Source organism: Colletotrichum lupini, chromosome 4 (assembly GCF_023278565.1).
Source record: "Colletotrichum lupini chromosome 4, complete sequence".
Lineage (NCBI taxonomy): Eukaryota > Fungi > Ascomycota > Sordariomycetes > Glomerellales > Glomerellaceae > Colletotrichum > Colletotrichum lupini.
The window spans coordinates 5,920,265-5,941,019 of record NC_064677.1 but is presented as its reverse complement, the minus strand read 5'-3'; the positions used below and the strand labels follow the sequence as shown (position 1 = coordinate 5,941,019).

At 56.7% G+C, this 20,755-nt stretch overlaps 8 protein-coding genes across 8 annotated transcripts; 4 read left to right on the top strand and 4 right to left on the bottom strand.

Annotated features, from left to right (window-relative positions):
* Positions 1–704: 704 nt before the first annotated feature.
* CLUP02_08879 (uncharacterized protein) lies at positions 705–4,157 on the top strand (the record flags this gene model as incomplete). Its single annotated transcript, XM_049287860.1, has 1 exon — positions 705–4,157. The coding sequence occupies one exon, from the start codon at positions 705–707 to the stop codon at positions 4,155–4,157; it is 3,453 nt and encodes a 1,150-aa protein (XP_049145003.1).
* A 1,053-nt stretch (positions 4,158–5,210) lies between these two features.
* Positions 5,211–6,140, top strand: CLUP02_08878 (oxidoreductase; the record flags this gene model as incomplete). Its single annotated transcript, XM_049287859.1, has 1 exon — positions 5,211–6,140. The coding sequence occupies one exon, from the start codon at positions 5,211–5,213 to the stop codon at positions 6,138–6,140; it is 930 nt and encodes a 309-aa protein (XP_049145002.1).
* Positions 6,141–6,449: 309 nt separating this feature from the next.
* On the bottom strand, positions 6,450–7,786 carry CLUP02_08877 (BRCA1 C Terminus domain-containing protein; the record flags this gene model as incomplete). The annotated part of the gene is made up of 2 exons (XM_049287858.1): positions 6,450–7,541; positions 7,715–7,786. The coding sequence occupies 2 exons, from the start codon at positions 7,784–7,786 to the stop codon at positions 6,450–6,452; spliced, it is 1,164 nt and encodes a 387-aa protein (XP_049145001.1).
* Positions 7,787–8,635: 849 nt separating this feature from the next.
* Positions 8,636–9,805, bottom strand: CLUP02_08876 (uncharacterized protein; the record flags this gene model as incomplete). The annotated part of the gene is made up of 1 exon (XM_049287857.1): positions 8,636–9,805. One exon carries the CDS (start codon positions 9,803–9,805, stop codon positions 8,636–8,638), a length of 1,170 nt encoding a protein of 389 aa, XP_049145000.1.
* Positions 9,806–10,765: 960 nt separating this feature from the next.
* On the top strand, positions 10,766–11,636 carry CLUP02_08875 (translation initiation factor eIF-1A; the record flags this gene model as incomplete). The annotated part of the gene is made up of 3 exons (XM_049287856.1): positions 10,766–10,969; positions 11,013–11,091; positions 11,251–11,636. The coding sequence occupies 3 exons, from the start codon at positions 10,766–10,768 to the stop codon at positions 11,634–11,636; spliced, it is 669 nt and encodes a 222-aa protein (XP_049144999.1).
* A 199-nt stretch (positions 11,637–11,835) lies between these two features.
* On the bottom strand, positions 11,836–15,805 carry CLUP02_08874 (WH1 domain-containing protein; the record flags this gene model as incomplete). The annotated part of the gene is made up of 12 exons (XM_049287855.1): positions 11,836–11,881; positions 11,971–12,006; positions 12,079–12,354; positions 12,396–12,423; positions 12,477–14,175; positions 14,229–14,681; positions 14,716–14,824; positions 14,901–15,002; positions 15,060–15,245; positions 15,310–15,369; positions 15,450–15,694; positions 15,767–15,805. The coding sequence occupies 12 exons, from the start codon at positions 15,803–15,805 to the stop codon at positions 11,836–11,838; spliced, it is 3,279 nt and encodes a 1,092-aa protein (XP_049144998.1).
* A 195-nt stretch (positions 15,806–16,000) lies between these two features.
* Positions 16,001–17,424, bottom strand: CLUP02_08873 (uncharacterized protein; the record flags this gene model as incomplete). The annotated part of the gene is made up of 9 exons (XM_049287854.1): positions 16,001–16,174; positions 16,233–16,330; positions 16,426–16,552; positions 16,613–16,646; positions 16,696–16,879; positions 16,939–16,951; positions 17,007–17,081; positions 17,131–17,177; positions 17,268–17,424. The coding sequence occupies 9 exons, from the start codon at positions 17,422–17,424 to the stop codon at positions 16,001–16,003; spliced, it is 909 nt and encodes a 302-aa protein (XP_049144997.1).
* A 69-nt stretch (positions 17,425–17,493) lies between these two features.
* Positions 17,494–20,720, top strand: CLUP02_08872 (DNA repair protein; the record flags this gene model as incomplete). Its single annotated transcript, XM_049287853.1, has 4 exons — positions 17,494–17,535; positions 17,588–20,313; positions 20,385–20,445; positions 20,538–20,720. 4 exons carry the CDS (start codon positions 17,494–17,496, stop codon positions 20,718–20,720), a joined length of 3,012 nt encoding a protein of 1,003 aa, XP_049144996.1.
* Positions 20,721–20,755: the final 35 nt, after the last annotated feature.

The window sequence follows — 20,755 nt, the reverse complement described above, 5'->3', positions numbered from 1 at the left end:
CTCGTTCCCATCATTTTGCACGGACGCCTCCCCGCGATGGTTTGACGCTTCCCACTTCCACCGTCTGCCACCGTCTGCCTCCCCTCCCGCATTCTTTCGTCCCAACGGTCGGTCGCCCGGAGGGATAAGGACATATATCGATCCACTGCCGCCCCCCCAGTCCTGGGCGTTCCCAGAGAGAGAGAGAGAGAGAGAGAGAGAGAGAAAGCGACCGGGAGATGATCCAAGTGTTGCTCCATGAACCCTAAGCCTGATATTGTTTTGTTCCTGTTCATCTCTCTTTCACACCTTTCCTGAATCTTTTTGCGCTCTTACCCAACCTCATTCGTTGCCTCCCAGAGGTTGAATGAGTAAACGTCACTCATAGACGCAAACAGCAAAGCTCAGCACCTACTTGGATCTCGCCTCGTCTTTTGCGTGACCACCACTCCACCTATTCGACGTGTGTCGCCAAGCGGCCCGTCTTAGCCAGATCTATTTGCTGCGCCGCAGACGACTTCCTTAGTCGAAGACACACCCCATCGTTGTGCGACCCTCTATGAAAACATATTGCGCATCTGGAACCCTTTTTCTTACCAGTGTCTTGGAGGAACAGCTTTCGGGCATGCGGTCTCGAGGCAACATATCACACAGTTGAAGCTTTCCCACCGAGGGATAAAGAGATGGTCTTTTCAGAGAACCCAGTCAACAGACGTAGCGAAGTCATGGTCGTCTCATCGAATACAGGCCCACCACGGCTCGACCTCGCACTCGGCCGGGGTCGCCGCGGCACGTTTGACAGCTTCGACAGCGGCAGCGAACGCGGATTCCACCCTCGCACGGCACGCTCGTCCAACGACCTCTTCACACAAGCCCTCGGCAGGATCGATTCGGCAGATTGCGACTCGGAATGGGGCGCGGTGCGCGCGAGCGCCAGGGAGAACTGCGACAGAGGGGGAGGCATGGCGGACCTCATCGACTTCCTCCGGACCACCTCGCCGCCGCCAGAGTTTCCTTCACAACAATCCCTCTTTGAAGACGACGCCGCCACCACAGTCGTCACCGAATCCCAGGAGCAGCAGCGGGAGAGATGGGGACTGCTCAGGAAGCTGCGGAGGCCGCGCACGCGAGCCAGGTCAGAGTCCCCCGTCCGCCGGCCCCGGACCGCAGGACTCCCCAACTCTGCTGTCGCATCCAAGACGAGCAGCGGCAACTCGCACATCGCAATTTCCATCCCGCTGGAGTATTGCCACGTAGGACCGGACTCTGACTGGGCCCTCGCCATCTTCAATGCCACGCCACCATTACCCCCGACTCCCCCGGTAAGAAACAGCGACGAGGAAACCAGGAACGGCGTCAGACCTTATGCTAGTGACCGTACGGTTACCGTTCTCAAGACCGTCAGTGAAAAGGGATCCATCTCGACGCTCGACACGATGAGCGCCAAGAGGGGATGCAAGGGCTCGGTGTCGATATGGCCCAAGATCAACCCCAACCCCATGAGCCCGCCCAGGACGCCTTACACGACACCTCCGGGCAGCTTGCGTGGGCGCTCTTCAATGTCAAAGACTAGGCGCGACCGACTGCCTCCTCCGCCGCCTCAGTACGCCGAGCTCCCGGCCGAGCCCGTCCACGCGGCCAAAAGCTCTTATAGCAGTCTCAACAAAGAGTGTGGGTTCTCTAAGGACGAGGGTTCCATTGCTCAGATCCCCAACACGAAGAGACCCAGAGCGAGAACAACACCAAGGCGACCTGAGAACATCGTGCTGCCGCCGAGAAGTTCGAGCATCAAAATTGTGAGGCCACACCCAGATGCAGTGCTAGACAGTCAGAGGTCGATCGATGACATCCTGGGCGGCGGTTCCCAGCGCCAAAGTATACTGTCAGATGGCCCTCAGCTGAGTCCCGGAGCCTTTTCCGAGGCACACTCCATCAGCCCAAGCATCGCAACGACAGAGTTGTCGGAGCCGGTCGTATCGAGCGCACGGTCTGCAAAGGCATACTCAATGGCATCGATTAAGCAATCCGACATGCCGGTGCTACCATCTCGTCAGTCCTTTTCTGTCCGGCCGGGGAGCAGCGATACAGCGCAGACCACTCTTGTTGGAGAGTCTCTAGCGTCTCGGAATCCCTCTACAAGAACGGCTGCCTCGCGGCAAAGTCGCAAGGAGCGTGTCAAGTCTCTCAAGCAAAGAGACATGGATGCGTTGCGAGCCCTCACGAGACAAGGACCCCAAGACGATGACGGCGAGAGGACGCCGAGGCCCAGGACCTGCGAAACGGTCATCAGCTCCCTGCGCCTCCCTTCTCGTGATGGTACGTTCGGGTCCAAGGACCACCTACCGCAAACGAAATTATCCGCCACGAACTTGGCACACATGGCCAAGTCTCACAAGAAGGCGACAAAACACAACAAGAACGGCACTTCAACAAAGATATCAGACTGGCAGGCCACGCAAGATACCGAGACGGAGACCATAGGCTGGGAGACGGCGCGAGAGGAGCTTACGCCCGGTTGGGAATCCGCGCTGGAGACGCCCACAATCGACTGGGACAAGACGCCGTTTCTGGGGGACATCACGGCCGCCGACCACCGGGCCTCGACGGACACGATGGACACCGCCGCCAACACGTTTGGGAACGGGGACGTGAGAGACAGCACGCTCAGCTCCGAGCCGCCGCGTCGGTGGGGGAGCCTTCACCGCGCCAGCTGGGCGAGCTCGGTGCCACTCTTGGACCGCATTGGAAGCTTCGCGCCCTCCGACGCGAGTGCCGTCGCCCAGGCGGTAGAGATGGACGATGGCCACGCAGAACCGCGGCCAGCTCGCATGACGCGCGCCGACTCGGGCACTCTTTCACAAGCGGACGCGGACCGGCTGTGCTCGAACCGCTTCAGCTTTGCGCTGTCCGACGATAAGGTCAAGATCGATGTCGCGGACGACAGCCAGTCCATCGCGGGCAGCATCGCTGCCTTCCCCAAACCCGGCTGCGGTCCTCGACTGAGCGCCATCATGCCCGTCGCTGAGGTCGTCCCCTCGCTTCCGGTGGACGAGAGGTGGTCTGCGTCAACCCTCAACTCGCCGGTAACAGTCATCGAGGTCTCGCACCCGCCCTTTGCGACCAGCCAGCCGCAAGGAGAAGCTCCCACGCATGTTGCGCGCCCACATACGGCGGGCAACACCAACCCCGTGCTCTTCAACACCGCCAGGGCCGAGGGACATGTCAACCGTTCCGACAGCAAACGAGAGCCGACGGTATCAACTGACGACCCCGCCGGCGACGCAGACGAAACAGCAACCCTGCGACCGAAAAGCCTCCGCTCGCAAGAGGGAGGAGACGCAGGAACAGTAGCAGAAGCAGGAGCTGGAGCAGACCGCGACCCCCTCAACCTGCTCAACATGTCAGCCCGCGAACTCCGCAACCACTACGCCAACCTCCGCAGCGTCCAGGTAAACCACCTCGCGCACGAGATGCTCCGCAACCAGGAGCGCCTCGAGCTGCGCATGCACCAGCAGGAGCGGAACCAGATGCTCTTCATCGAGCGCCTCGAGCGCTGCATGAGCGACCTGCGCAGCCTCCCCGGGTCGCCCCTTTTCGGCCCCGCCGGACCGCGCGGGGGAGCAACACTCCCCGACTGGCCCCTCTGCGGCGGCGGCGTTGGTCTCGGTGACGACGGAGGGGACGACTACGTCTACGAAGAGCAGCACATCAGCCGCGACGCGAGGCACGAGGTCCGCGTGCGGAGGACGGGCCGCATTCGCGGGAACACTACGAGCACCACCGCCACCACCACCACCACCCGGACATCACAGCGGCAGCGGCAGTCCGAGGAGTCTCACACCCGGGGGAACGGTGTTGGATGCACAGGTGGCGACTTTGACGATTTTGACGGGGACTTTGTGAACCTCATCCACCCCCGACAGAGGCGCCCGTCCACCTCGCACGAGATCACCCCTCGCACCAGCGTCAGCATCGGCGGCGGCGGCAGGGCGGTCCGGGGAAGTAGGCACCAGGCGGTGATGATGCAGCCGCTCATCACGCGCGGGGGGCTGGACGCCATGGAGCCGCTGATTCGGGAGCTGCAGGTTGCTTCGCGGGTGAGTCTGGAGGCGGCGCGGACTGATTCCAGGACGGAGACGCCGTTGCCGGATACGGAGTATTACTATAGTTTGATTTAGGGGAGGAGGTTGATGTTGGACCTCACATTCTACTTTTTTCCTATTTCCATCTTTTCTTCTTTTTCTTTGGCTCGGATGTGGGAATTGGCCGGCTTCCCGCCTTCATGAACTGAAAGGTGTAAGCCATTGTAGCCAAGGTATCTGATGATGACCCCTTTCCTTTGTCTGGATGGCGGGTGTGGTTTTAGGTGTTATCTTGTGGAACTTTGTGGATGAGGAATCTCAGGATCAGGATCTTAAAATCAGGGATGATGAGAAGTGAGTATACCCAGAGCTCACAACAACTTTTAGTTCAGTGTTATTTTCCTCTTTCTTTTTCTTTTCACGCCCATACCATGAGCGTCGGACGGACACCATCTGCGCTGCCGATGCAAGACGCGAGGAGACTCAAAAAAGATACCTATTTTGCTTTCTCAAATTGCCTGATCATCCCATAAGCGATATGCACTGTGACGATACGAAAATTACAATCCAAGCTAGCCTCGTCCATGAAGAACGCCCAACATCTGAGCTACCATGTGCCATGTAGATCGATGAGATGGAGATCGAAAGCCCCCCAGATCTCTCAGGCGTATCGTCAAAAAGGTCTCCAACCAATGACGTCGTCGTCTAATGGGGTGCGGGACCCTTGCAGTAGCTCGTTTCCGGAAGGGGTTGATCTTCAACTATTTCTGGCGGGGGCTAGCGTTTCTCCCTAGTAGTGTACGCAGCAGAGCAACAAAAAGTCATGATGTCTTTGACCTAGATTCTTTGTGGAGCTGGGAAACTCAATTCGAGGCCGAAGCTGGATATTTGGTTTGTCTTGGATGACATGCAGCTAACTATTCACTCAAGCTACCTAGCTTACTCAAGTTTTATCATTTGTAGCTCCCATTCTCCTCCCCGTGTAGTGGTTGTCGATTGAAACTCGTGACAGACTTTCACTTCCATCGTGTCTTACACGCGATACATCCACCATCCTCACTCAACCGAAGCCACACACAAAACACATCCACCAACCACCCATCTGCTCTCCCAAACACCAAAAAAACATAACAACACCCTCAAACCACAATGTCCCGCCCCTGGATCCTCGTCGCCCCAGCCTCCCGCGGCATAGGCGCCCACCTAACCCGTCACCTCCTCCGCACAACCACCGCCCCGATCCTCGCAACGTGCCGCTCCCCCGACACGACCGCCGTAAAGCAGTCCATCCTCTCCTCCCTATCATCATCATCATCTTCTTCTTCTTCTTCCTCCTCCTCTGAAAAGAAACAATCCCACTCCTCCCCAGCCGCAAAGGAAACAGAAGACCTCGCCTCCCGCCTCAAAGTGATCACCCTCGACGTCACCTCGGAGCCCACAATCGCCGCCGCCGCCGCCGAGGCAGCCTCCCTCTTCCCAACCTCCACGCACCACCTCCGCCTCGCGCTCGCCACGCCGGGGATCCTGCACCCGGAAAAGAGCCCCGCCCAGATCGACTACGACGACGCCCTGGAGACGTTCCGGGTGAACACCCTGGGGCAGATGATGCTCATGAAGCACTTCTCCCCGTTCCTCCCCAAAAAGTCCGTCAAGTTTTCGACATCCACTTCTTCTTCTTCTTCTTCTTCTTCTTCTTCACCGGAACATGACGAAGCAAGAGGCCTGCCCCCGTCCCGCGCCGTCTGGGCCGCCATGTCCGCGCGCGTGGGCTCCACGGCGGACAACCGCAAGGGCGGGTGGTACAGCTACCGCGCCTCCAAGGCCGGCGTCACCTCGCTCGCCAAGTCGCTCGACCTGTGGCTGGCCGCGCGCAGCGGCGAGAGGGCCATGGCCGTGGCGTATCACCCGGGGACGGTCAAGACGGGGCTGTCGCAGGGGTTTTGGGATACCGTGCCCGAGGGGAAGCTGTTTGAGCCCGAGTACGCGGTGGAGAGGATGTGTAAGGTGCTGACGGAGGAGGTTGGGATCGAGGGGAGGGGGAGGTTTTGGGATTGGGCGGGCAAGGAGATTTTGCCGTAAAGAAGGCGGGATGTATGAACGATGTTTGCATGAAAGAGGGAGGGATTTGGAGTCTAGGCGTAGATGAGTAGAAAAGAAGCTCCCAAAATGGGAGTGAGGATCATTCGAGATCTCAAAGGGGAGACACAGGCAGCTTTAGCATCGTCATCATTCCATGATAACTGATTCTATAAAAGTCGTGAAGAAACGGCTAGTTGTACACGAGACACGACAACATCTCTGGGTAACTCCGTGCTGTGAAAGAACATTCTCCGAATCACCTCCCATCGCCTCACCCCCCAACCACAACCGCAACCATGATCCCCCGCCTTACAAGGCTACATCCTGGAAAGATGCCCCGTCAGGAGAGACGCCCGGCTTCTCCCCCTTTGTCGGATTGTCCTCGTCTCCCTTGCCGTCCTCACTGTCGTCGTCCGACTCCTCCTTTGGCCGGTGCGCGAGGTTCTGCTCGTCCTTGTCCTCCAGCCGCACCTTTTGCTCCTCTTGGTCCACGATCCGCTTCTGCTCCGCCTCCTTCTCTTCTTCCCCGGAAGCCGGCTCTTCCTCCGCCTTGCTGAGGGGGTTCTCGGCTTCGGGCGACTTGGCGGCCGCCGCGTCGCCGTTGCCCTCGGGCGTGCTAGCGGCCGGGGGTGTCGGCAACTCCTTCTGCGTCGGTGGTGTCTGCTGCGGCTGAGGTGTCTGCTGGAGTTCGTCGCTCGAGGGTCCGGGTCTGAGTGCGTCGAGGTAGAACTTCGTCACGCCCAGGATGCGTCCGTTCTTCTCGCAAGCCTCAACCCACTCGGGGCGCACGACGGGAATGTTGGTCTCGACAGCCTTCTCCCACGCCAGGCCGCGGCCCTCGGTGGTGACAAAATGCGTCGTGTCGATGCGGACGCTGTCGACAATCTTGGCGCCGATGCGGTCGACTGCCGCGGACAGCGCCTCTCTAGTGGCAGGGGGCATGATGCCCGTGGTGATGGTGATGCCGCTGAGGTCCGTCATCTTATGGGTGCGCACAGTGACCTTTTCGGAGCTGAGGGTGCCGGCGGTGGTACGCAGGACGAGGTGGAAGGTGTAGTCTGTGTCGACGGCAAGACCGCTGATCTTTGTGCTATGCATTTGCAGAGGCCGGGGAATGTTGCCAGCCTTTTGGCCGTTTCGGTGGAGGGAGAGGGAGAGGATATCGGCAGTGGCGAGCTCGATGGGGTCCCATTCGAGGACAACAGAGGTCTGGGTTGCGTTGCGGCAGCGCAGGACGGGTGTCGTGGGCGAGCTGGCGCCAAAGGACGAGTAGATGCGGTCCTGGAGCTCGCGGAAGGCATGTTCGGTCTTGGCCTCTGAGCCTAGGTTGCGGGCGACGGTGATGTCGACGATGCTGCCGGAGGAGATGTTGGGAGGGAGTAGGATAGACGGGAACTCGATCTGGGCGCTTGGAATTAGTACAGGGTCTCGTGAGTAGGCGACGATGACATTGATGAGCGGAAATGGAGGGTAGGGCGGGGGATAGGGCGCCGGGCCTTTGGACCATATAGCTTCCCTCGAAAACAGACCGCAGTTCATCGCCAAAATTGCAGAGTGCATTGGGTATAACGTACCAGACGCTTATCCGGCGTCAAAAGCACCGTGACGCCGGCGTCGACCTTGCCGACGGTCAATGAGACGAGCATCGTGAACTGTGTCTGCTGGTGTTGAGGCTTCGTCCCAGTTTTCGAAGCGTGGTACGTGATTGCAAGGTTGTTGGTGTTTCCCGTCTCCGGCCAAGGGGGCAAGGTGGTATCAATTGCGCAGGGTCGGTCGCCGATTCCGTAGGCCTTTCGTCTCGGTTCCAAGGGCGGGTTATCGTGATGAGTTCGGTATGGAGGTGGTCAGGTGGGTGAGCAGGAGATTGTTGCCAGCGATGCTTGTGTACTCCGTATGCGAGACACATATGCTGGATTGAGAGAGGTACAAACGCCAGTCACAGTTAATTACCAGGTTGGCAGCTCCAGACGTCTCGGCTGGCAGCTCTGCGCTAGCGATGTGATTCGTCGCCAACAACTCTGCAACTGCCCTTCACACCGTGGACGGGGCAGTAAGGAGTTGAGGTGGCTGGGTACGTACCTGCCCCGTGCTTCACCTCAGTTCTCATTCCAAATGTAAGTCTGTAATAACGGTTGATTGATTTCGTCTTATTGTTCGCTAGATATTACGATGGGACGTTTTGTAGACCGCTGTCACTTCTGACGTATGTGCTTAGATTGCATTGGGGTTTCTGATGTCCACTCTTTCTCCCAAGTTGTGTTGTGTGGTGTAAAGACCGCCGCCAGCTTCTCATGAGATATCAGTAACATAGGCAATGGACGTATGCTTCCCTGTCTGTAAAGGCGAAAAACAAAATAATGATTTCTATTTTAGGGGTATCATTTGTAGGATTGTGTTACACAGACGACAGCCGAAGCCGTCATCATGAAGGTTGCCCATGCCATCTCTCAATAATGGGACCGTATCCATCTCTCCGCCATCTCCAAGGTTCCTCATCACGCCCAGAGCTGGCCCGAATCCAGGGGCCTTTCTTCTTCTCTCCGGCGCTTCTCTTCGGCGACCTTGAGCCTCCGCTCCTCCCGCCTGCGTTTCTTCTCCTCAATGATTCGCGATCGCTCCTCCTCCTGTCGCAGTCTCCTCTCCCGCCACACCGACTCCTTCTGAAACTCCTTCTCAAGCCACTCATCTTCTCGCCGCTTCTTTTCTGCTTCTGCCTCCTCTTTCCGACGTTTGGCTTCCTCCTCCCGTTCAATCTCTTCGCGTGCCCTCTCCTCCAGTTTCCTGTCGTACTCGCGTTGCCACCGCTCCGGGTTCTGCTCGGCGTCCTTGAGTTCAATCAGGCGGTCCACGGCCACGTCCATCGCCGCCCGCAAATCGGCGCGGGAAAGCCTCTTCACCACGTCGGCGGGGAGCCTGGCAGTGAGCGCTATCGTGCCTATCAGGTTGCCCTCTAAGGAAGTGTCCTTCCCCGTGCGGTTCCTCTTGGGCCTGAGCAGACGTCCCTCGGGATCGTAGCCTCTGGCTTCTAGGGCGGCGTGGAGCTCGCGCCTCATGGTCCTCCGGGCAGTATTCACGACAACCGGAACCCCGTTCTGGGTGACCCCGTACAGCCAAACCCAGAGCGGCGTGTTCTCCTTCATCTGCTCGTACTTGTGCCTGTACAGGACCGTGTAGGGATGCTCGTTCATCGTCTCGACGAAATACTCTCTGTCCCAATTTCTCATGACATGCCGTGGAGATATTTGTATCTTCATCTGCTCAGACAATTTTTTCAGTTCGCCGGGGAGATGGACCATTCGGTAGTCCAAGGCGGCCAGCCCGATGTCCAGGTCGAGGAATATTCTTTTGAAGTGATGTTCCACTGGTAGGTTCTTGAAGTTGACCGGATGCGGGGGTGGCTTGGTTTTTCGAACTGACGGGAGCTTCGAAGCGTCTTCCTGGGAGGCTTTCGAGTCTTCGCCACGAAGCCTCCGTTTGATCTTGTCCAACTTCTCCTGGCGCTCTCTGTTACGTTCTGATGCCCAATAATCCCTGCTTTCTCTTTCTTGGCGACGCCTTTCATCTGTCCATCTTTGCTTCATGGCGGAAACGCGGAGTCGTGGGTTGGAGGAAGAGAACCAGGAGGCTTGTGTCGCTATGGGTATACCAAAAGGCAGTCTTCGCATCGTGCTGGTGACATGTTGAAGTCGTATCGGCATCATCGCATGGTCGTCGCCGGGGGCGGTCCTCGGGCACTCATAACTCGGAAGTAAGCTCCGCCGGGGGTATTGAATGATAGAGTCGATAGGTCAGGTCAATTTCATAGAGGCCGGTCTCTAGATTTCAAACGGCGACGAGGCGCGAATTTGCGATCTGCAATTTGCAGGCAAGCTACGGCTCTCGAAGAAGTGATGCAGGCGAAGCTCTCCCAAAATGGCTTAGGTAAGTCGAGGAAAGCTTAGACTGCCTTATAATGAAGTGGATCATTGGTGCCACAATTGTCATGCCGGCTGTGGCTCATGCGAATTCAATGGACTGATGGAGATTGGTGAATGACACACACACACGACACAGTGACGCCCAAGTGAATGTGAGCCACAGCGCACCTTTCTCCATTTGGTGACGGTGACCAACTCACATACTGCGTAGGTAAAGATGCCACCCCACTTGACTCATCTACACTGCAGGAGAGAGTGAGAAAAAAACCGAGCCAGTCCGTTTCAACATCATTCGCCCCTTCCCATATGAAAGGAACCCACCTGGGCTCACACACCGCAGACACCCGAACAGAGGCCAGTAGCCGCCAGTTCCCCAGCGACAGGACCCCCTGTTCCATCCATTAGCTCACTTCACTGCCCTGCACACGCACCTGCACAAAAAAGCAACCCACCACAGCCACACCTCAGAGCCCAAAGCCCAAAAAAGCACCACCATTTTTTGTTACGGGGGCGCTTTCCAAACGCACACAATAAAGCCCACCGCCCACTTTCGCACTTCCTCTCGAACATCTCGCTCTCTCTCCCCCCTTCCAACCAACCCACCCCCCCTTCACACATCCTACCTATACCGCTGAGAACCGGAATTCTCACGAGTAGTCAAGATGCCCAAGAATAAGGGAAAAGTAAGTTGTCACGCCCCCCATTTCCATGTCCCCAAGTACCCAAGGCGAAGGAGGAAGAGACGAAAAGAAAGAAAAAAGACAAGTTCCTTCTCAGCGACAAAACCACCCCTCCCCCTGCTTAGTCGCGCGCCCCGCCAACAACCCCGCCCCCTCCTTGCCATTGCTCGACACATACACACGACGCACATTGGCGATGATGATGGCGTTGATGATGCCACTGGCGATGGAGGTGGAAGCAAATGGCTGATCATGAAGACTAACAACCAAAACAGGGAGGAAAGAACCGCAGACGTGGAAAGAACGAGTCTGACCACGAGAAGCGTGAGCTCACCTTCAAGGAGGATGGCCAAGGTTAGTTCACCACCCATTCCCAACCCGAAAAAAAAAAAGAAGAAAAAAAACACAGACGCGTTCCCACCGCCACTTCCCATCGCTACGGAACAAACCAAACCAAACCAAACCTCCAAAGCGCATCACAGCTAACTTTCCTCCTCTCTCTCTCCCCCACAGAATACGCCCAAGTCGTAAAGATGCTCGGCAACGGCCGCCTCGAAGCCCAGTGCTTCGACGGCGTCAAGCGCCTCGCCAACATCCGCGGCAAGCTCCGCAAAAAGGTCTGGATCAACCAGGGCGACATCATCCTCCTCTCCCTGCGCGAGTACCAGGACGACAAGGGCGACGTCATCCTCAAGTACACCGCCGACGAGGCCCGCTCCCTCAAGGCCTACGGCGAGCTCCCCGAGTCCGCCAAGATCAACGAGACGGACACCTACGGCGCCGACGGCGACGGCGACTGCAACTTTGAGTTCGACGACGACCGCGACTCGGAGGAGAGCGAGGACGAGGGCGCCGCTGGTGGCGCCGGCAAGAAGGAGGTCGACATTGATGACATTTAAACCGTGTCATCTCTTGTCTTCCAACACTCGCAACAACATATCAGAGTGTCTAGAACCCCGAAACCTTCCCACTTCTCAAATCATTCGTCTTTCCTCTACCGCTAGATGGAGAGAGGCGGGAACGCTGTCTTCTCTCTCAAACCCCACGGTCGTTTAATTCTCATATTATCCGCTGTAGGGTTCCGCGACAGTCAAGGTGTCAAGGGTGGTGCGTTGGACGGGCCATGGTGGGAGAGACGTCATGGCTTGTCAAATCATCAGAACGATAGATCTTACCTCTTTACTTGCGCTTGAGTAATTAAATCCAGTTTGGTCCGTGGCTTGCGCCGCTTACCAAATGTTCATCATATCACGCTTGCCAATTGTCTTACTACGTGATATGTCTACAGAACGAGCAGTCTGCGCAACGCGTTTGAATTTTGTTTTAGTTCCAATTTCTTACATGCGGTCCGCGGGCTTGCTTCGAAAGTAAGATTGTCCTAATTCTACCCTGGTGCCGTTCTCCAGATGCGGATATGCTGAGCATCTCCCTGGCACCTTTGGGGTTGACCAACCAAAGAACTGTGATGCTTTTAGACCGTACCCGCCCGCCTGATCCCTAATTGTGCAGCTGTCGCTTTGGATAGCCAAGAATCGAATACGATGTAATACTGCTTCCATCCGCCCAAGAAGCCTAGGCCACAACTTGCGGTACCGGTCCAATGACCCCAAGACTGTCCTTCATACACGTCCCTCGACCCCGAACAGGTCATCGCTTACCAGTCGTCGTTGTCGCTTCTCTCATCATCTAGTGACGTATTAGCATTGGTACAATATCAGGACGTGCTGGCTTTCACTTACCACTTCTGCTAACTTTCTCCTTTCTCTTCTGGAGGGCAGCGGCCAGAGCGTTAGCCATGTCACCACCACCACCACCAGGTGCTACACCGGCTGGAGGCAAGCCGCTTCCATGAGGACCACTATCACTACCGCCACCAACTGTGGCACTGCTTCTGTCGCGGATCTGACTGCGGTCCACCTTCTTCAGGGCCCTGATGCCACCAGCTTTCTGGATGTCTCCCAAGACGGCCGAGCGCGAAGAATCCGGTTGAGGAACAGGAACGCCAGAGGAGTACCCAGAGTCTCGGTTGGGCATAGGGGGTGGTGGAGGAGGTCCGCCCAGGCCTCCTGGTGGTGGAGGTGGCGGCGGTGGGGGAGGTGCTCCTGCTCCGGGAGGCGGCGGAGGAGGCGCAGGCGGCGCATTGTTTAACGGAGGCAGAGGAGGTGCCGGAGGGGCATTGGACGACGGCAATGGCGGCGGCGGAGGAGCATTTGATGTTGGGAGAGGTGGCGGCGAGGTGGGCAGAGGCGGCGGCGGAGGAGCACTCGATGATGGCAACGGTGGTGGAGGAGGAGGCAGGGGCGGACTGCCAAGCGCCGGGGGTGGAGGCACCGGTCGTGAAGACGGGGGTGGTAACGGCGGTGCCTCTGACGCCGGAGCTTTCGGAGGGAGTGGCGGGCCATCCGAACGTGGGGGCGGCGGCGGTGGGACGGGTCCTCGACTCGGAGGTGGCGGGCCCTGCCTGGCCCCGGCAAATGCGGGCGGTACACCAAATTTGTGTCCAGCAGGCCTTTCTTCCTCTTGCATTGGCGTTTTGGGTGGCCGCGGCGGAGGAGGTGGCCCAGGGTTTGCTGGCCCACCACGAATAGCATTGACTGAACCTCCCAAAGCATGTGCGAGTTTGCCGGCATCAGGTAGGGGAGGCGGTACTGCGAATCGACTCCTCGATGCTTCTGGCGCTGGAGGCTCACTTGGGGGTGTCGGTTCTCTATTGACAGCAGGCGTATCTGCTTTTCCAGATCTCCTAGCAGGCGGGGGTGCAGGTGCCGCGCCGCGCCTAGGTGCGGGCGGGGGCGGAGGTAAACGTGGGCCATCTGAATGACTTCCTCCTGGAGGAGGCGGTGGAGGAGGCGCTCTTCCGTTCCGAAGTTCAAGGCCATTTGTATGTGGTGCTGGCGGAGGAGGGGGAGGAGGAGCATGACTCCGAGCGCCAGCCATTAGTTTCTCTTGCTCCTCCTTCAGGAATTCGACAATGAATTCTTGGTTCTCCTTGATGAACTCATCCGTCAGTCCCTTATCTCGGAGATCTTGGCCGAAATTCTCCCGCCATTGAGGGTCGAAGGCATCAAGAACAGCGAATTCTGAAGATTTATGACCGCCATTCAGAGAAGGCATACGGCCATGTGGCTGGTTCGATCGCGGGGAGTCAGGAGGGGTAGGCGCTGCTGCATGCCGGCCGCCAAAGAGACCTCCAAGTAGACCATGTTTATGTGCGGCAGCCTGGGAGGCTCCTCCGAATGGTGTCGATCTCGTAGCTCTGCTTGCGTTCTTTTCTCTATCGTCCATTTTCTTCTTGAATTGCTTGGCTTCCTTCTCGTCGGTGAAAGAGAGGCCGGCGAGGCATTCTTCAATCTCAAAGCTGTGGAAATAGGTGCGATCTTGATTGTAGCTCCACGTGTCGAAAATCTCCTGGTCCCAGATGACACCGCGGTTTCCAGACTTTGAATATGTCAGCCAAAATTGCACGTGGCGCCGTGGGCGCAGTCACTCACTGAAATGTCCACCATCTTGAGCCAGTACGTATTGCCGACGAGATCGTTTGACAGGACGATGGCGCCCTGAATACCCGTGTTTGTCCATCTCGCGGGGTTGGGGTAAGCAACGTATAGCCTGGCAACGGCTACGGCTTGGATCTTGTTGGTCTGCTTGGGGACGAAGCGCTTGACCGTCTCCTTGTCATCGTCGCTCAAAATTGACGGCATGATGGCGGCGGGAAGACTGGGAGGGGTCGCCGGAGGAGAGAGGGGGGAGGGGATGTTCGGTGGGATCGGTTGGGTGAGGTGTCGTTGTTCGTATGTAGTTGAATCAAGGTGGAATTGGAATTGGGACGAGGTGGAGTGGTTGTATGGGTCGTGTGCTTGCAAGAGCCGCGGCAGCAGAGGCAACAGCCACCTTTGGTCGTGGTGGTTTGGGTTGTACGCGTGTATAGGCGATGGAAAGTGGCGCTTAGGAGTTGGTGATTAGGCTGGGCAAACAGACACCTCCTCTTTCGGGATGGCGCTTCGTAGTATGATCGCTTTCAGTAGTAGGTAAGGTGATACCTGCAAGGACGACAAGGACCCCGAGACAAGTCAACCAAGTGCCGTCGCTTGTCGGTGTTGGAGGCAGCAAGGCAAGGTACACTGTATGGTACACAGCAGGTAAGGTATAGCTAGTGTCGGGACGATGCTTCGCTATGCAATGCGGTATGTGAGGCAGCCACTCTGCGTCCTACAAAAAGCAAGCTGCGTGGGAGAGTGATAAGCTTGTGGTCAAAGATGCCAGAGCTTCCGGGTCCGGGGGCGTTTCATGAAATGTGGACTCGCATCACTCAACGGGGGAACCCTGGAATACCATGTAATTGGGCTTGCGGAAAGGCTGAAGGGAGGAGAAGGTTGTGCCGGGTGATGGCGAGGATGAGGTCCGGGTGGTTGTATGTGAGATGAAATGGTGTGCGTGCGTGCAGTTTGCGAATGGGATAATCGGCAAACCTGGGACCTGACCTGACTGAATGGCAGACGATTGTTGGACTCATTTTGGGACAGAGTGACCGCCCAAAGACACTGGGCTTACGCAGTACCCAAGGTACCTTACGCAGCCCAGCGGAGGTTGGCGAGTGGGCGCTGGCTGGCCGGGACTCGTAACCACGGCGGGCTGGTGGCTGAGTCGTTCGTTTCAGTGGACTTTGGCTGGGATGTTTCCCTCCTCCGGGCGCTGCTCGGGCGACTGACTACCTGCTCAGGCCCCGGTCTTCGCTGTCGGATTGTCCTTCCCGCGTATTCAACACAGGCACCAGCCACACTGCGTTTGCACCGCCACGTGGAATACAGAGGAAGGCTGTCGTCATTGTGGGACGCGCAACCGCAGCATACGCCGTAAGGTAGCATCGCTGCTTCCCGAAGACACCGGTAGCGGGCATGGGCTGACACGGCGACGGAAGCATGGCGACGATCACCAACAGATTTCCAGAGTGGAATACCTACTCACTCCGATCCACACCGCAGGTGAATATACTAGAAAGGCATTGCAAGCAACGTTTCAAATTGTCTACAACAGCGCGATGTTTGATGGCCAAGGGAGCCCAGGCCATACCAAAAGTGTCAGGTTATGTGGGATTTGATTCATGAATTCATTGGCAGTATTAATATGACTTTATCCACCGACCAATTCCCTAGCCTCCGTGCTTGTTGATCCGTCTCCATCGCCGTTTCCCATAGTCTACAATTCGTAACTGGTCATACAAGGCCATGCATTACATTTGATGCTGCCTGATCGTCGTGCTGGTTTATTTGTTCAAAGCCTCCGCCTTGGCTCGGCGCTCCTCCTTAGTTCCCTCCTCTTGGGCGTTGAAGTCCTTGGGGACGGCAGGGCCGGGGTGCGCTTGGTGAGCAGCAAACTTGGGGTCGACACCACCCTCCTTGATGGGCTGAGTGCTGAACTCCTTCTCCTTGTCGGAGTTCTAAGTAAGATGTCAGCTTCGCTGCTGTGGGTGAGTATGAGGGAGAGATGCTACTCACGTCACCCTTGGTGATGTTGTTGACGAGTTCCTTAACCTTGTCGGCCATTTTGACTGGTGTTTGAGTACTTGGGTGGTTTAGTTTGAGAGTCTTTGGTACTTTGATGGATCGGTAGTGTGATGAATAGTTAAACGGCCAGGCAGCAAGAGCAGGACACTGGGCTACTTATAAACTATCTTCGCTGGTGGCTTACATGTGAGTTGAGGCGGGTCACTGCGGTACGTGGAAGGTTGCGACGGCCGATGACGTCGTCCCGCCCGCAGAGGGGTAGAGGCAGTCACAACCCCGCGAGCAACATCCCCGCTTACCTGGAAGGCCTCCTATGCAAACACCAAAAGACGCATGTCTTTTTGGTTGTGCGATTGGCTCTCTGCGTGTACCGCGCGTAGCCGGGCCCCTTCAGCAGCCATTGATCTTGGCGTGTTTGGATGGGAAGATGCTGGCCAGACTCTCTGCGCGTCACCGGCGAATTACGTGCATATCACGAGGGCCGCTAACGTGCAAGAGGATGGGACCAAAATCTTGACAGAAGACGGCAGGCTTTCCAATGACAAGCACGCCATGCTCCATAACCCCACGGTTGCATCTGCCAGTGATCGTTGCCGAGCCTTGTCGATTCGATGCTGTGTTGGCACTAAGCAGGATTGCTGTTGAAGATCTCAACATGTCTTGTTTCTGTGACCACGGGGTGATTTCAAGAGCCAACGGGGGATACGGGTCTGGAAGTGAAATGAGGTAGGTAAAGTGCTAAAACCGAGAGAATCTCTTCATCACTGTTGAGAATTCAAGCAAGATTCTCGAGGCGACTGCTTCGGCGGTGCTCAGCCATGTCTTTGGCGAGTGACTAGACTAACACCATTCGCCGGTACATTCTAAGCTTACATGTTAGCGTTTGCACCATGTCTTCGTCAGTAGTTTCTTGACCGCGGTTGATACTGGCTACTTCTGAGAGAAGCCAGTGTAGTGCAGGAATTCCCTATATGACTCTCTTCAAAGAGGATATCGAAGAAGCCAAATTGTATATGACCAACTAACTTCCTGAAGTTGAACGTCTTGCTTGAAGTTGGATGTCGAGAACGTACAGTGAGAGTCGACGTTCAAACACCGTAATCAGAGGCTTGACACACTGTGCGAGGAACTGTATAGCAGTGGCCAGGAACTTTAGTGGTGACCTCAGTCCGGACCCAGTCATGATCGATCCAATGTCTTGAGGTAGCTTTCAACCACACTTGGTGCTGCCCACGGCCAGCCACGATGCACCATGTCAAACAACGCTCAGCCGGTCAAGCTCTCTCTTCCCCTTGTAAGTCCACCATCTTCATTTTAACGTGCTTCATCAAATTGACTCCTGCCAGGAATACCAACAGAGCCTGTTCCAGGAGCTGCGGAATGAAGATGAGCTCGTCGTCCTCGCCCGTGGGCTGGGGCTCATGAGGCTCGTCACAAACCTGCTTCACTCTTATGATGCCGCAGGAAACAACCTGATTATCCTCGTTGGGGCCGAGGATCGCGAAAACAACTGGATTGGAGAGGCGCTGGCCGAGCATGCCGCAATCAGCCAGTCGCCCAACGCGAGGGGGCTCACGGTCGTCAACACCGACTTCACCAGTGTCGGCGTGAGAGAAAAGATGTATACTCGTGGTGGAATCTTTAGCATCACATCGCGAATCCTTGTCGTTGACCTCCTAACCAATTTGCTCGACACCGAGAAAGTCACCGGCCTCATCGTTTTACACGCCGACCGCGTCGTGGCCACGTCGCTTGAGGCCTTCATTCTACGCATCTATCGACAAAAGAACAAGGCTGGCTTTCTCAAAGCATTCGCCGATAATCCCGATCCATTTTCGACCGGCTTCTCGCCATTGACCACCATGATGAGGAACCTCTTTCTGAGAAAGGCGTCATTATGGCCACGCTTCCACGTTACAGTAGCAGAGTCTTTGGAGGGCAAAAAGACGGCAGAGGTGATCGAGTTGAACATCTCAATGAGCGAGCCCATGCGAGACATTCAAAACGCCATCCTGGAGTGTGTGGAAGTCAGCATTCACGAGCTGAAGAAGGGCAACACGGGCCTGGAGATGGAGGATTGGAACCTCGACAGCGCCCTGCACAAGAACTTTGACGTGATCATCAGAAGGCAGCTCGACCCTAACTGGCATAGAGTCAGCTGGAAAACTCGACAGATCGTCAACGACTTGAGCGTCCTTCGAGGCATGCTCTCGTCCGTCCTCTCCCTCGACGCCGTCTCATTCTTGCAACATTTAGATACCATCCATGCGGCACATTCGCCACCTCCGGGGTCGACAAGGCAGAACCAGTCCCCTTGGTTGTTCCTTGACGCAGCGCAGACCATCTTCGAGACAGCGCGGCGTCGAGTCTACTCCGCCAGCGCAAAAGCTGCCACAGCAGACGCCAACATCGATTCACTTCGCCCTGTTCTCGAAGAACAGCCTAAATGGGCTTGGCTGGCGGACGTCTTGACAGAGATTGACAATAGCATGCACTTTGACCCACCGGCCCGCGACGATTCCAACGGTACCATTCTCATCATGTGTGGGGATACAAACACCTGTAGACAGCTTCGAGACTATTTGCAAACTATGTATTTCAAGCCAAAGGTCGAGAAAGATCCGACGAAAGACGATGACGACGAAGACTCGGCATCCGCAGCTTTCATGATGAGGCGGAAGCTGCGTAACTACTTGCGGTGGAAACGGGAGTTCGCCCAGGTCAATGCTACACTATTTTCCGAAAACCAAAAGGCTCTGAATGGCGCCACCGATCGAAACGGTCAGCGGCTTCGGGGCAAGGCACCATCGAACAAGCGCAGACGCATGCGAGGGGGCGGTATGTCGGGAACAGCCCAAGGGCGAGCCGACAACGGCAGCATCCTCCAATTCTTTGAAAAGCCCACGGATGTCGAAGACCTCATGGCCGAGGTGCAAATCACAGAGGAGGAAGCGGACCAAAAGCCAGAGATTGTCACCGACCCTCTGGAGAACATGGAGGACTTTTTCCAACTGTACGAGATGCAGGATCTGGTTGTCATTCACGCATACGACGGGGACCAGGATGAGCACGTCTTGGAGGAGGTGAAGCCCCGGTACATCATAATGTACGAGCCCGACGCCGCCTTCATCCGCCGCGTCGAGGTCTACCGGTCATCCCACAACGACAGAAACGTGCGGGTGTACTTCATGTACTACGGCGAGTCGGTCGAGGAGCAGCGGTACCTCTCGAGCGTGCGGCGCGAAAAGGACGCCTTCACGAAGCTCATCAAAGAGCGGGCGTCCATGTCCCTGGTGATGACGGTCGACCCCCACGGCGCCGAAGACCCGCAGGAGGCCTTCCTCCGCACAATCAACACCAGGATCGCCGGCGGCGGCCGTCTCGCCGCCACGGCGCAGCCGCCCCGCGTCGTCGTCGACGTGCGCGAGTTCCGCTCCTCGCTGCCGTCGCTCCTGCACGGGCGGTCCATGATCATCGTCCCCTGCATGCTCACGGTCGGCGACTACGTCCTCTCGCCCAACATCTGCGTCGAGCGCAAGTCCATCTCCGATCTCATCTCGTCCTTCAAGGACGGCCGCCTCTACGCGCAGTGCGAGACCATGTTCCAGCACTACAAGAGCGCCATGCTCCTCATCGAGTTTGACCAGAACAAGTCGTTTACGCTGGAGCCCTTTGCCGACCTCTCGGGCAGCCTCAACAGCATCGCGCCGACGAACACCTCGTCGGACCTGCAGTCCAAGCTCGTCCTGCTGACGCTGGCGTTCCCCAAGCTGCGCATCATATGGTCGTCGTCGCCGTACCAGACGGCCGAGATTTTTGAGTCGCTCAAGGCGCAGGAGGACGAGCCGGATCCCATCGCTGCGGTGCGCGCCGGGCTCGATAAAGATATGCAGGCCGAGGACCAGGCTTTCAATCTCGAGCCGCAGGAGATGCTGGGCGCCGTGCCGGGGATCAATCCCAAGAATATTATGCGGCTCGTGCTGGCGACGGAGAATTTGAGGGAGGTGGCCAACTTGACGGAGAGGGAGCTTGAGCCGATGATTGGGAAGGAGTCTGGGCGGCAGGTCTATGGGTTCTTTAACCGTAATGTTCTGGAAGATTAGATATGTAAAGATCAAAATACAGCGCTCTATTCAATGTCAGCGAATTTCATACCATGTCGAACGATCTTCTCGACACGGTGGTGTACTTTTGTCATCCAATGGTACGTGAGAGCTCTTGGCGAAGATAGCTAGCATATAATACCAACTGTCGGTCAATCGCGACAAAAGCAATTATGTGTGTTCAGTATCACAGTGGCACTCCTTTGTTTGTGGATATCGTGTTATACCATTCAAGCTAAGCTACTGGTATCTGGGTATCGTAAAGGGAAAAGGAAAAAAACTCGTGGGTGGGTATGCTGTCAAAGCTGATATCGCGTCGCACTCTCCATTACTCCTCAACCCGTCCCTGCGCTCCTCCGTTCATTCGTGTCAATAATTCGAATCGTCGTGGCTCAACCCCTTCCATCTTCA